Genomic DNA, 14,289 nt, shown 5'->3' on the forward strand with positions numbered 1-14,289 from the left:
GCCTTGTTTGGGTTGAGTGTTTTGTTAGCTTTAAAATCTGTCCTTGTGTTGTTTGTTGGTCCTTAAAACAGTCCATTCAAGTGTCCAAGTTAAGTCCTTAGAGTTTCTGTCAAACATCATTGTTATTTATGTTTGTTCTAGTCATTTTAATCACAATCAAATAGTCCGTTACACTGTTAAAATTCGAGTCTTAATCATCCAAAATTCGAGTCTTAGTAGTTTTACTCCACCATACTTAGTACAAAAATGTATGGAGATAAAGGGTCACCCTGCCTAACCCCACCCTGTCCTTGAAAGAAACCAGTAATCCTACCATTAATTTTTAAAGAAAACAAAGTACTTGAAATATATCCCATTATCCAGTCTCTGAAAGTACTAGTAAACTCATAGATTTTGAGAATATTATCAATGAAGTCCCATTAAAGAGTTCAAATGTCTTCTTAATATCAACCTTTATGAGGCATCTAGATATATTCTTCCTTTTATGGCCCTTAACCAGACATTGGGATATCATGATATTCCCAAATATATTTCTCCCCTTGATAAAGGTTGCTTGTTCTCCACCCACTAAAGAAGGAAGAACCTGTTGGAGTCTATGAGATAGAATCTTACTAACTGTTTTATAGAATATAGTGCAGGAAGATATTGGTCTGAAGTCCAATACAGAGGAAGGAACCATTTTCTTAGGGATTAATGTGAGAAGAGTAGTGTTGGCTTGCTTGGGCATCTTATTATAGTTTTGAAAAAACTATGAATAGTCCTATAGTAATCCCTTCCAATGATTTCCCAAGCAGATTTAAAGAAACCTGAGGAGAATCCATCTATACCTGGACTGCTGTTTGAATCAATGCTGAACACTGCATTTTTAATGTCCTGATCAAAGATTTTAGCAATGAGGGACTGCTGATCCTTAGAAGAGAGGGAAGGTCCAGAGTCAAAGAAAGAAGAATCCAAAGGAGAAGTGACAGTCTTAGTGCCAAGAAGAGACTTATAGTAATCCGGAAATGCCTGCCCAACTTCCTCCAATCCAGTATGCATATTACAATGATGATCTTTTATGCCTCCTATTATTTGCTGATATTTTCTTTCAGCAATCTTCGCAAAAAAATATTTGGAGCAGCTGTCATCCTCTTGGATATGTTTCAACTTTGCCCTTTGTTGAAATATGGCATGCTCAGAAGATTTAAGCTTGCTATATTTAAAAATTAAAACTCTTTCCTCATGAATAAGCCTACTAGAGAGAGGGTCGGTTGTAAGATGCTTCTGATAAGTTTGAAGATCAGCTTTGGCCTTTTGGACTCTAGAAGTGATATTCCTAAACTCAGTAAAATGGAGCTTGGTCAAAGCATGCGTTACATTTTTGAGTTTTTCAAAAAGACAAAATATAGGGCTCCTTTTTTTTCAGTTTTCCAAGCATCTTGAACAGTCTTCAAATAATTAGGATGATTAATCTAACCGTTGAGAAAGCTAAATCTTTTAAGAGTTTTAAAATCATCGGAAATATGGACAAGCACAGGGGAGTGCTCAGAAAGACCAGCTTCATGGAACACAACATAAGAGTTGGGGAACGTAGATATCCAAGTGTGATTTACAAGGACCCTATCTAATTTTGACCAAACTCTTGAGTGTGGGTCTAGTTCATTAGTCCAGGTCAGATCTTGTCTAGTGCTATTAATATCATCAAGATGGCAAGAGGATAAGCAGGAGTTGAAATCCTGCATATCTTGCAGAACAGGAGGAGTTGTGCTTAACTTCTCTTCAGGTCAAATCTTGTCTAATTTTTTTTTTCAACTTTACCTAATTGTTCTCAAATCAATAGTTTACACACTCCAAACAACCAATTATACTCAATGTGTCCAAATCACACATTTCCAAACTCACATCTTCATGACATAATTAAATACAAATAGTAAACATGAATAAGATGGTTTATTCACTAATTCATCCATGTAAACAACCATGTAACCAAAAGATTAAAATTTTCCTCAAACAGCCATGAGATGGTTTCACACACAAACTCATTTTGCCTCTTCTCCCACATCGGTGGGGAGAAGGAGGTATTTTATGTTTATATTACTTTTCTTTCCCCAAGTGGATAAGAGTTGGACCAAGGAGGCTTTTGTTAAGAGTGTTGGGCCTGTGTGTGACACCCTCATTTATTGTGGAAAAGTAAACACGTAATTCTACAGAAAAACTGACAGGATATGTTTGTAATTGGTTCAACTAATTAAAAACCTGTCATTTTTAAAACTTTTCTAAACCATTCACAAACATTTCCGGAAAGGAGGATGTCAACACCGCAAATGCTAACGTAGACTAATTTACATAACTATGCTAAAGTCATGAGAATAAAGTGATACAAACCAAAGAAAAAGAGGGAGACATATGTCCCTAAAATGTATGTGACATAAAAAGGGTTTAAGGGTCACAATGAAATAAAACCAGTCTAGGTCCCAAGGTTACTTTGCTCGCTAGCTCGTCCATGTACCCCATATATGCATCACCTACCTGTCATTCGCATTTTATACAAATACGAAAGCCACAGTCAGTGGGGAGTAACTCCGAGTTCTCCCAGCCACGAAATGTCATAATTAATATAACATGTAAACATAAGAATATGAATACGAATCACACAATGCCCTAGCATATAGATGCTAGACAATCGTGCTTATCATGTGAACAACAATATAACAACACATAGTCCTAGCATGTGAAAACTAGACCGACTCATACTACACTATCATGTGAATCACATAACATCCAGGAATCCAAACTCTATCAACCATAGCCGGCTTGCATCTCACCTTCTATGATTCATAGAATCACCATACAAGAAAGGGCAATATATCAAAGACAGGCATAAGTTCTTAGCACCGTCAATAGTCACTTTGTAACTCGAGTCTATACCACGAGTTAGGGAAGGTAATCGAACCGGTATCTTGGCTCGGCGGTTACTATTAAGAAAACATGGCCAAGAGACAACACAACCCTAGCCTAAAATCACAAGAGACCTGACATGCGGATACACACCACCGCACCCAAGACCCACAACTTTTTTTAAAACAAAGTGAAGTGAGTACCCTAAGGACACCACCGAAGGGTTGGCTAGTACTTAAGTCGACCCCATACTATCAAAATAAGTACCGAGGTCATGCCCCAACTTGGATATAAATCCACTAGTCAGGAACACAAAGGCTATCAAGCGGTGAACATATACTCGTCAGAGACTATAAAGACCTATCTATGATGAAGGCCGAAATACTCACCTAGGACCTAGTCCCACTAGTCCCACTTGAATACTTTAGCCCACACCACCCACGACTCACCACACAAGTCAATTAAGACACCCACTTAACCATAAGAGGGCAAAAAGTCCCACTTACCAACATGAATTCTAACATTCTATCATGTGAAAGGCTATATAATTGTCTATTCAGCATACAAATCCAACAGTGTCCTCAATAAGAATTCAATACCAATTTCCAATTCTAACAATATTAACCATATTAAAGGTTTCGGGGAATCTAGGGCCGTTTCTACAATATAAGAAGCTACTTAAATCAATTAACTACACATGTGAAATAAAAATATAATAGATGGCCTAAAACAAGAAAAAGGCCGATTATCTAATTCATTCAAAATTTCATCCAACCGAATTTTTACCCGCAACCCCAGCCCTGCGACAGGTACGGGTCAAATTGCGGCTGACCAATCACTCAATTAATCGACATCGCATCGACAAAGGGACTAAGGCTCAGTTTTCGGCACAATCAACAAAACATTACAATTATCGCTATAAAATTCATTTGAGCCTAATAATTACAATTTCATTTTGTAAACTATCCTAACATGTGATAACTATTAATATGAGCACAATTTTACCATCCTTATTATCTTTACTAATAACATTATTCATTCACCTAAACACTTTTCAAACAACAGGCACACATTAACTACTAATGTGACATTAATTCGTCGAGTAACTCGGAATAGTTACCTTACGCTAGCAAAGAGACAAGTAAAAGCTTGAGAAAGCTTCTAAAACCCAAAATTACTCTTCATCTTCAACCACATATGAAGCACCTAAAATAATTATGTGAGAAATATAAATATAAATGGGCGGTAGGAAAACAATTTAGGATGTAAAAGTAAGTGACGGAAGTTAAATGAATTAAGGCCGAATACACGTATTTCACGGTCAAAATTAATCTAACCAAGACTACGGCCTAGCCATGGCCGGCACCTGCCCAGCCACGGCCTGGTTGTACCCTCGACATGGCTCAGCCACGGCCTAGGCCTACAAGGCTGGCCACAATCCCCGCACGAAACGACCCGACCAACCGCCAATCCCTCATCGTCCGGTAGTCTTAGGGGCGGTTTCCTAGGCCAAACCAAGACTAATTTCACCCGTAAAAAAGACCCAATCCAAATATGTACATGTACTTGAGACAATAGCAAGAAAGTTGGTTCAATTTAACATAAAGAAACCCGTCAAAACAGCCCGCTAAAACTGCTCGACAAAACCCATTTTCACTATTAAAGAAGCTCATTTGTGACCGTCTTAAGACGAAATTTTAAGCATTAAAATGATAGTATTCACCCAATTAAATTACCCAACATAATCACCCACTTCACCATGAATCCAAAGGTACCAACTTTTCTCAAAATGGATAAATAAAACTTGTATAAAACCGTCTCAAACCAACACCACATGAACATTCAATTATGAAAATTTCCCCAAATTATGACCATACGAGGTAATAATGCACTATTTCAATCCCACATATTGCAACCTGATGCCAAAGACCAAATACCGTATATACCTAATCATGATAGATCTAACGAAAGTCCAAAATCCTTTTTACGAAATTCATGCTTTATTAGCTTCATTCTCTAATACAAATCCAACTTCTCAACCTTAAATAAACCAAATATTCATATTCTTATCACCCATATAATCCAACTAAGATAAAACAATACTTCATCTCAAAGACTATCGTTCTCGCTTAAGAATTCATCTCAACTCTTGCAATAATATAACCCAACTCACACACAAGAAAAACGATAGAAAAATATAGCTATTATTACTATTATTTCAACAATCAATGACAAACCCCAATCAAAAGTAACAATTAATTAACAAGGCTAAGTCAACACATAAGCATATAACCTTAAACGCCCCTTATTCTTCGAATAAATGGTCCACAAGGCACGAGCCTCACCCCGGGTCTTCGAATCCTTCAAAAAAAGGGCAAGAAAACGGAATAAAGAAGCTAAAAGACGACACTTTTATAAGACGGCGAAAGACGAAACCACTACAAAAAGGAGACTTTCTTACCTTAAAAGGAGGAGGAAGGAAAGGGGAAGAGAATGGTACAAAAATTACGGAATTTGGTCGAGAAATGGGCCGGGATCTAGGGTTGAATGTCGACGGAAATGGAGTTTTGATCTCTTTTTGTTGTTGCTGGGAGAAACGAAAAAGGGGAAATGAAGAAATGAAGGGAAAGTGACGGGTCACAACAAGTAATATTAGTAATACTAAAATATAATAATAATAATAATGAGACACCAGCTAGCTTGCTAGCTACTAATTATACGTACGTTTCTTCATCGTTAAGTAATTCGCTCGTTTTTAAAACCGCCTCGAGTTAATAAAATCGGTTTTTAGTAAAAGTTTCAGTAATAAAACGGAATTAATAATAAATAAATTTAATGAGTGAAAATAAAATAAACTCAGCTAGTTAACGGAAATAATACGATATCAGCTTGAATCGGAATTATTAGAGATTTTAACTAAATTAGCGGCTTTTAAAGATATTTGCTAATTTAGCGGAACAAACTCGAAATAGCTAATCGATCCGTCCTGGAGCCCACTTAGCTCGACTTCGATAAGGGACTTAGAAAGAAACAAAAAGTTATTAAATAAATAAAACTATTTACATGAACCCATAAAAAGTCAACTAAACAAACTCGAGCTAACTTTTAAAAGAACTTATTAACGATTACTAAATTTAACGTAACGAATTATAATGAAATTAATTAATTAGCTGAGAAAATAAATATATAAATCGTTAACCAACGTAATTAAATATAAAGTAGCAATTAAAAGAATTTTATCCAACTTATTAAAATACGGGGTGTTACAATGTGAGTCTGATCCAAACACACACACGCGCGCACGCGCCGGCTCGGGCTCGGGCTCGGGTAGAGCCCCTGCGGGGCGGGCCAAAGGCCCTCTTTTCTTTTTGGGTTGTGTGTTTTTGGTTTTAGGTCCAGGTTCAGTGTATCTGTAATATTCTGTTCAGTCAAATGTTTTTATGACTGTTAATTGCAGAAATTAAGGGAGCGTAATTAATCCCTTAATTACGTTTGACCGTCCCTTAATTGCTGAGATTTTTTGTCTCTGTAACAGCTCTATTTTCCCTTATAAATAGAGTTGTTCACTTGACAGAAGATCATACCAATACACTCCACATTCTCTCTTCTCAATATGCTCTCTTTCTATTTCTCCTGATTTTTCCGGGTACAGTGTCTGTTTTTTCCAAAGTCTTCTTACTTCAGTGGTGCGGTTCAAGGTCAGATTAACCTTGGGGAACTACCGGCGTGAGACGATAACCACCACGGTCGTGCCGTAATAGTTTTCAAGTCAGTGGCTTTTTACCACGGCGCTGCAATTCTGTTCGATAAGTCCTTTTCTGTCTTTTGTATTATTATAGTTTCTGTCTTTTTACCATTGTTACGATTTATCTTTCCAACAATTTGAAAACTATTATATTTGTCGTAACAATGGCTGCCGTCTCAAACAAAATTCTGTCTGAATTGTCGAAATTGGAACCCTTAGACGGTATGAACTACAAAAGATGGTCTCAGAAACTGCTTATGTATTTTGAACAACTAGAAATCGACTATGTTTTGTTTTCTGACCCTCCTGTTCTTGTAAATCATTTGTTAGTGTAGAGTCTACCCCACCTTCGTCTGTTGCTGTTAAGTCGAATGAGGAGTCAATTAAGAAACATGATAAGGATAACAAAACTGCTAAGTTCCATCTCCTTACTCATATGTCGAATACCCTCTTTGACTTATTTTCGGTCCATAAATCTGCTAAGACCATATGGGAACTGTTAGAGAAAAAATATGGGGCTGACGATGCGGGTAAGAAAAAATATATTGTCGGACAGTGGCTTGGGTTTCAAATGGTAGATGACAAACCAATTATGGAGCAAGTTCATGTTTATGAGAACTTGTGTGCTGATGTCACTAATGAGGGAATGAAACTAGATGAAATTTTCTTGGCTAATGTTTTGCTAGAAAAATTTCCCCCTTCCTGGAATGAGTATAGGAACCATTTGAAACATAAGAAGAAAGATTTGTCCCTTCAAGAGCTAGTAGGCCACATGAGGACTGAAGAAGCTAATCGTCTGAAAGATAAGTCAGTCTAATTGTCTCTTACTACTGTCAAAGCCAATCTTGTTGAAACTGGTGGGTCTTCAAAAGAAGATACGTTCAAGGGTAAGGGAAAGGCTAAAGCTGGTCAGGGTCAATCCAAGGGTCAGAATGCCAAGAAAGCTGGTCAAGGGAAATTCACCAAACCTCGCCTCAAAGATCCGAAACCAAATCGGTTTGCTATGTTTGTGGGAAAACGGGTCACAAAGCTTATCGGTGTCCTCAAAAGAAAGTTGTCTTCTTTGAAGCTAATGTTCTTGAAAAGGATGATATTATTCTTCTTTGTAGTGGTTGAGGCTAATCTGGTTGCAAATGCTAGTGATTGGATTCTGGATACAGGGGCTTCAAGGCATCTTTGTGCTAACAAGGATCTCTTTGCTGAATTTGAAGATGTTGCTGATGGTGAATGTGTCTACACAGGGAAAACTCTTGCTTTAAATAATGTTTTGTATGTTCCTACTTTGCGTCGAAACCTCGTGTCTGGTGCCTTGCTAAACAAAGCTGGAGTGAAACTTGTTTTTGAGGCTGACAAGGTTGTAATGTCGCGCAATGGGGATTTTGTGGGCAAGGGTTATCTCTGTGGGGGTTTATTTGTTTTGAATGTTGATTCTCCTATCATTAATAATAATGCTTCTACTTCTGCTTATATTGCTGAGTCTATTGATGTTTGGCATGGTAGATTAGGTCATGTGAATGTTGATTCGATTAAAAGGCTCAAATCTATGTCGCTTATTCCTTCGTTATGTTCAGAAACTCATGAGAAGTGTCCTAGTTGTGTCGAGGCCAAATTTGCTAAGAAACCTAGTAGACCTGTTACAACTAGACAAACGAGTCTTCTTGAGTTAATTCACACCGACCTAGCCGACTTCAAAAACACCATGAGTAGAGGTGGTAAACACTATTATGTCACTTTTATTGATGATTTTTCTAGATATACCAAAGTATATTTGCTTAGAAATAAAAGTGAGGCTGAGGACATGTTTATAAAGTTCAAAACTGAGGTAGAAAATCAGCTTGATAGGAAGATTAAAAGAGCTAGGTCCGATCGAGGAGGAGAGTACGGCTCTGGTTATTTAGTAGATTTTTGTGAGAAAAATGGTTTAATACATGAAAAGAGCCCACCGTACTTACCTCAATCGAATGGAGTAGCTGAACGTAAAAATAGAACTTTGAAAGAAATGATGAATGCTATGCTTTTAATTTCTGGCCTTTCTGATGATATGTGGGGGGAAGCGGTGCTTTCAGCTTGTCATATTCTTAACAGGGTACCTCATAAGAAACTAGACAAGACACCCTATGAGATGTGGAAAGGTTATGCACCTAACTTAAGTTACCTTAAAGTGTGGGGGTGTTTGGCTAAAGTAGGCTTACCTAGCTTTAAGAGGCCAACCATTGGACCTAAGACTTATGACTGTGTTTTCATTGGTTATGCTCAAAATAGTTCTGCTTATAGGTTCATGTCTTTAAGTGACAGGTCTATATCTGAGGCTAGAGATGCTGAGTTTTTTGAGCAGGTATTTCCTTTGAAGAAGGAAACTGTATCACTACCCGATGCCCATGTTGTTTCTACTGTGCCTGTTAACCCTACTGACAGTTCTATGGATGCGAGTACTAGTACTTATGTGGATCATGCAGTCGAACCAAGAAGGAGAAAAAGGCCCGGAATTGAAAAGAGCTACGGGAGTGATTTCATCAGAACTGATGCTATCAGACTTCACTTATCTGAAATCGCAGGTGATATTTGTGCTTTTGATGCGCTTGTTTCTGCCTTTTTAATAGAAGATGATCCAAAAACATATGATGAGGCTATGAGATCTATAGATGTTGTTTTTTGGAAAGAAGCTATTAAAAATGAACTAGATTCTATTGTTTCTAATCAGACTTGGGAGTTAACTGATTTGCCTAAAGGTAGTAAACCCATTAGTAGCAAATGGATCTTTAAAAAGAAAATGAGACCTGATGGAACAATAGAAAGGTTCAAGGCCAGACTTGTGGTGAGGGGGTTTACACAAAAGAAAGATATTGACTATTTTGATACTTACTCACCTGTGACTAAAATTTCCACCATTAGAACTCTTATTGCTTTGGCTGCTATTCATGATCTTGTGGTTCATCAGATGGATGTAAAAACTGCTTTTTTGAATGGTGACCTAAATGAAGAGATCTATATGTTGCAACCCGAGGGGTTTGTGGTAAAGGGTCAAGAGAGTAAAGTGTGTAAACTGAGAAAATCACTATATGGTCTTAAACAAGCACCTAAACAGTGGTATGAGAAATTTCACAACACTTTGATTGATGATGGCTATATAACTAACAATTCTGATTCGTGTGTTTATTCTAAAATGTTTGGATCAGATTGTGTGATTATATGCTTATACGTTGATGACATGTTAATTCTTGGTAATAATTTATTTGTTGTAAATAAAACCAAACAATTTTTGTCATCACGTTTTGAGATGAAAGACTTAGGAGAAGCTGATGTCATTCTTGGAGTTAGAGTTATGAAAACCCCAAATGGTATATCCCTTAGTCAATCACATTATGTTGAAAAAGTGTTGAAGAAATTTAACAGTTTTGATGTTACACCTGCTAGAACTCCTTATGATGCTAGTATATCTTTGTGTAAGAACTTGGGTGATAGTGTCTCACAAGAAGAATATGCTAAGATTATAGGAAGTGTAATGTTCCTCATGAACTGTACCCGACCAGACATTGCTTATGCTGTTAGTAGACTGAGTCGTTATACACATAACCCCAGTGCTGAGCATTGGAATGCACTTCGTCGTTTACTTAAATACCTGAAAGGAACAATCGATTTGTGTTTGCATTATGGTAAATTTCCTGCTGTGTTAGAAGGATATTGTGATGCAAATTGGGTTGCAGGTAATGATGAAATTCATTCCACTAGTGGTTATGTGCTCACCTTGGGTGGAGGAGCTATATCGTGGAAGTCTGCAAAACAGACTTGTATAGCTAGCTCCACCATGGAATCTGAGTTCATTGCTCTTGAGTTGGCAGGTCAAGAAGCGATTGGTTGAGGAACTTACTAGCAGACGTGCCTATGTGGGGGGGACAGGTTGCATCAGTCTCCCTTCTCTGTGATTGTAAAGCAGCTATCAGTGTTGCTAAGAATAATGTCTACAATGGTAAGAAACAACATATTCGGATCAGGCACGGTGTGGTAAAACAACTCCAGAAAAATGGGGTGATTGCTTTGGACTATGTGAAGTCCGAACGTAATCTTGCTGATCCCCTTACTAAGGGGTTAACAAGGAGAGTAGTCCTTGATATGTCGAGGGGAATGGGGCTTAAGTCCTTGAATCAAGTTTGAGTGTGATACTTGATGGACTTTATAGCTCATTCCTATGACATTTGATATCCATAGCCAATTTGGTGGTGCTTTTGAGACGCACTTGATGGATTGTGTTTTTATATGAGGTTGGACTATTGTCCTTAATAACTCTTGTGAGAAGTGCTACTGAGAAGCACTTGAGCTACCTTTGGGAGTGTGATGGCTCAGCCACCATCTATGTGAGAATATATATAAATTCATAAATTCTCGCTAGAGCACTCACCTAAACCAGGGTAAACGCATGGCTTTAAAAGCGTTACACTTAGAAATCGCGGAACAAAACAGATTTTGAAGGTATGATATGTGTTGTGGGAAATTCAACGACTGAAGTCCGACGAGGAATTCAAATCGAAAGATATTCACTTGTTGAAAGTAAGTTGTTGCCTCGCTTCACTAATACGTCAATTCAAGTCTAAAGACATTGAACGTTTAAGTATCCAACCCTTCCTTACCCGGAATTTTTTCTTTAGCTTTCTCTTCGCCATTAGTGGGTGATTGTTGGAAGTAATGCCTGTTTAAAGCCAAAAGCATTTTGCCACTTCTCCCACATCGGTGGGGAGAAGGAGGTATTTTATGTTTATATTACTTTTCTCTCCCCAAGTGGATAAGAGTTGGACCAAGGAGGCTTTTGTTAAGAGTGTTGGGCCTGTGAGTCTGATCCAAACACACACACGCCCGCGCGCGCCGGCCCGGCCCGGTTCGAGCTCGGGCTCGGGTTTGGGTAGAGCCCCTGCGGGGCAGGCCAAAGGCCCTCTTTTCTTTTTGGGCTGTGTGTTTTTGGTTTTAGGTCCAGGTTCAGTGTATCTGTAATATTCTGTTCACTCAAATGTTTTTATGACTGTTAATTGTAGAAATTAAGGGAGCGTAATTAATCCCTTAATTACGTTTGACCGTCCCTTAATTGCTGAGATTTTTTGTCTCTGTAACAGCTCTATTTTCCCTTATAAATAGAGTTGTTCACTTGACAGAAGATCATACCAATACACTCCACATTCTCTCTTCTCAATATGCTCTCCTTCTATTTCTCCTGATTTTTCCGGGTACAGTGTCTGTTTTTTCCAAAGTCTTCTTACTTCAGTGGTGCGGCTCGAAGGCTGCAGTGTTAACCTTGGGGAACTACCGGCGTGAGACGATAACCACCACGGTCGTGTCGTAATAGTTTTCAAGTCAGTGGCTTTTTACCACGGCGCTGCAATTCTGTTCGATAAGTCCTTTTCTGTTTTTTGTATTATTATAGTTTCTGTCTTTTTACCATTGTTACGATTTATCTTTCCAACAAACTACAACATATAAACACACAAATTTGACATAATGTTGATTAACCTGCCACTATTACCTTTTGCAACTTCAATCCTCACGTGAATCGTCCACATTGTAGCTATCCTCTTTCGGGTTGTCCAATCCTTCCCCTAAACACAAGAATGAAAGAAATTAGTTAGATGTTCAAACCCTTATAAGACAGGAATTTCTAAACATGAAGAAAGTTGACATCTTTCTTACTTAGAAATATGGAGGGTGAAACAAGAAAGAATTTGGCGCGAAAATGACTCAAATTGGTGGATAATTGAGGGACATATGATGAATTCAAGTCTTTGTGAGACAAGAGTTTCAACGGTGTTTGTTGAGAGGAAAATTTCAGAATTTTGTTGAAGGAGACAAATATATGAGGGTTTTTCTCAAGGGTTTTATGAAGAGAAAAGAGTAGGAGAAAAGGTCCATAAGTCGTACAAGGCCCAATAACTCTAATTGAATCGGATTTCACTAAAAAGACGACCCAAAACTAACTACATACTTTAAATAGCTAAGATGATCATTATTATTACTATTCTACATCTAGAGCTATATTTTTATAAATATAACTTTTAAAACATAATTAACTAATTAAAAAGATTAAAACGTTTTAAAACCATAACTAGAAAAGCGCGGGTGTTACATCTTTGCTATTCAATCCCAAATTCATTCAACATATCCATAATATATTTCTTTTGTGACACAAATATCCCTTGGTCAGTCCTTCTCACTTCCAAACCAAGAAAATAAGAAAGACACCCTAGATCTTTCATGTGAAAATCCGAGTTCAGTTTCTCCATAAGCTTCTTTAAATCTGACATATTGTTTCCACCTATCACCATATTATCAACATACACCAACGCCGCTGTGATAGTTTCATTGTGAGCTTTGACAAAGAAAGAAGAATCAGCTTGAGATTTTAAAAATCCATAGTAAAGTAGGGCAAAAGACAATTTAGCAAATCATTGCCTTGGTACCTGTTTTAGTCCATACAGGGATTTTCTCAATTTGCATACTTGAGTTTGATCAGTTTTTTCATTGAACCAAGTTCTTACCACTCTACTTCCCATTCTTGTTTAACCAAGGTCCCCATAGAGAAAGTCATTGCTTACATTCATTTAACAAAGGTGTCAGTCTTTCATAGAAGCCACAGCAAGCAATGCTCTTACTGTGGTCATTTTGGCTACAGGACCAAATGTCTCTTTGTAATCCAAGCCATATCTTTGCCTGCACCCTTGTATCATAAGTCTAGCCTTTTGTCTTTCCTGTAAGCCATCTGGTTTGTTCTTATTCTTATGTATCCATTTATATCATATGGCCTTCCTTCCTGAAGGTAGGGTGGTGACTTCCCATGTTCTATTTGACTCCAGACCATTTAATTCATGATTCATAGATGTTACCCATTCTTATTTTTTAACAGCTTGATAAAAATTTGATGGCTTTTCATCACTCACTAGGTGCTGCACCATATTTGCAAATGACCGAGTAAAATTAGCTTCACTAACACTGGCAGCCTATGTCACATCTTCTTTATTATTTCTCCCTCTTAGATTCACCATAAAATCTTTCATCCAATCAGGTCGTCTTCTTGACCTTTCAGACCTTCTTGGACAATCCTGTTCAGTCACTAATTCATTTTGGGCCTTCCTGTGTTCCCCTACTTGAGTAGCAGCAGAGGGCTCAACAAATGGGGAACCTGCAACTTCTTCTAATTGAGTTCTAGTATGAACAATTGGTGTAGGAATTAAGTCAGGACTGATGACTTCCCTTTCATCTTCCTGCTCAGTTATTTGAATGGGCCAAGGGGCTATTAGAGAGGTATTGCTTATGGAATCGTAAGGAAACAAATGTTCATAGAAGGTGACATCTCTAGTCACAAACCTTTTCTTAGTTTTCAAATCCTCTACTATATAACCTTTAGTGATGAGGATATCCTATGAACGCACATGAGATACCCCTGGCCTGAAACTTGTCTTTGTGTCTATCAGGGTTGTATGCCATTCCAAGACACCCAAAGGCTCTTAGTTGACTGTAGTTTGGCAATTTTTGAAACAGAATTTCATAAGGAGTTTTGTTCTTGACAACAGGTGAAGGCAGTCTATTAATCAAGTATGATGTCGTCTTCACACAATCACTTCAGTAAACCAAAGGTAACCAAAGGTAACCCAGCTTGGTACCTTAAGGATCTACTAATTTCCAGTAAG

At 37.8% G+C, this 14,289-nt stretch overlaps 1 protein-coding gene and 1 long non-coding RNA gene across 2 annotated transcripts; both read right to left on the reverse strand.

Annotated features, from left to right (window-relative positions):
- Positions 1-355: 355 nt before the first annotated feature.
- LOC141629212 (uncharacterized) lies at positions 356-2,041 on the reverse strand. The gene is made up of 3 exons (XM_074442252.1): positions 1,959-2,041; positions 828-1,315; positions 356-615 (listed from the first exon to the last, which is right to left on the reverse strand). The coding sequence occupies exons 1-3, from the start codon at positions 2,039-2,041 to the stop codon at positions 356-358; spliced, it is 831 nt and encodes a 276-aa protein (XP_074298353.1).
- A 308-nt stretch (positions 2,042-2,349) lies between these two features.
- Positions 2,350-5,489, reverse strand: LOC141633137 (uncharacterized). Its single transcript, XR_012537939.1, has 4 exons — positions 5,339-5,489; positions 5,171-5,238; positions 3,998-4,083; positions 2,350-2,508 (listed from the first exon to the last, which is right to left on the reverse strand). It is a non-coding gene; the product is annotated as an uncharacterized LOC141633137 (long non-coding RNA).
- Positions 5,490-14,289: the final 8,800 nt, after the last annotated feature.

The sequence above is a fragment of the Silene latifolia genome, chromosome Y (genome assembly GCF_048544455.1).
Source record: "Silene latifolia isolate original U9 population chromosome Y, ASM4854445v1, whole genome shotgun sequence".
NCBI classification, from domain to species: Eukaryota; Viridiplantae; Streptophyta; class Magnoliopsida; order Caryophyllales; family Caryophyllaceae; genus Silene; species Silene latifolia.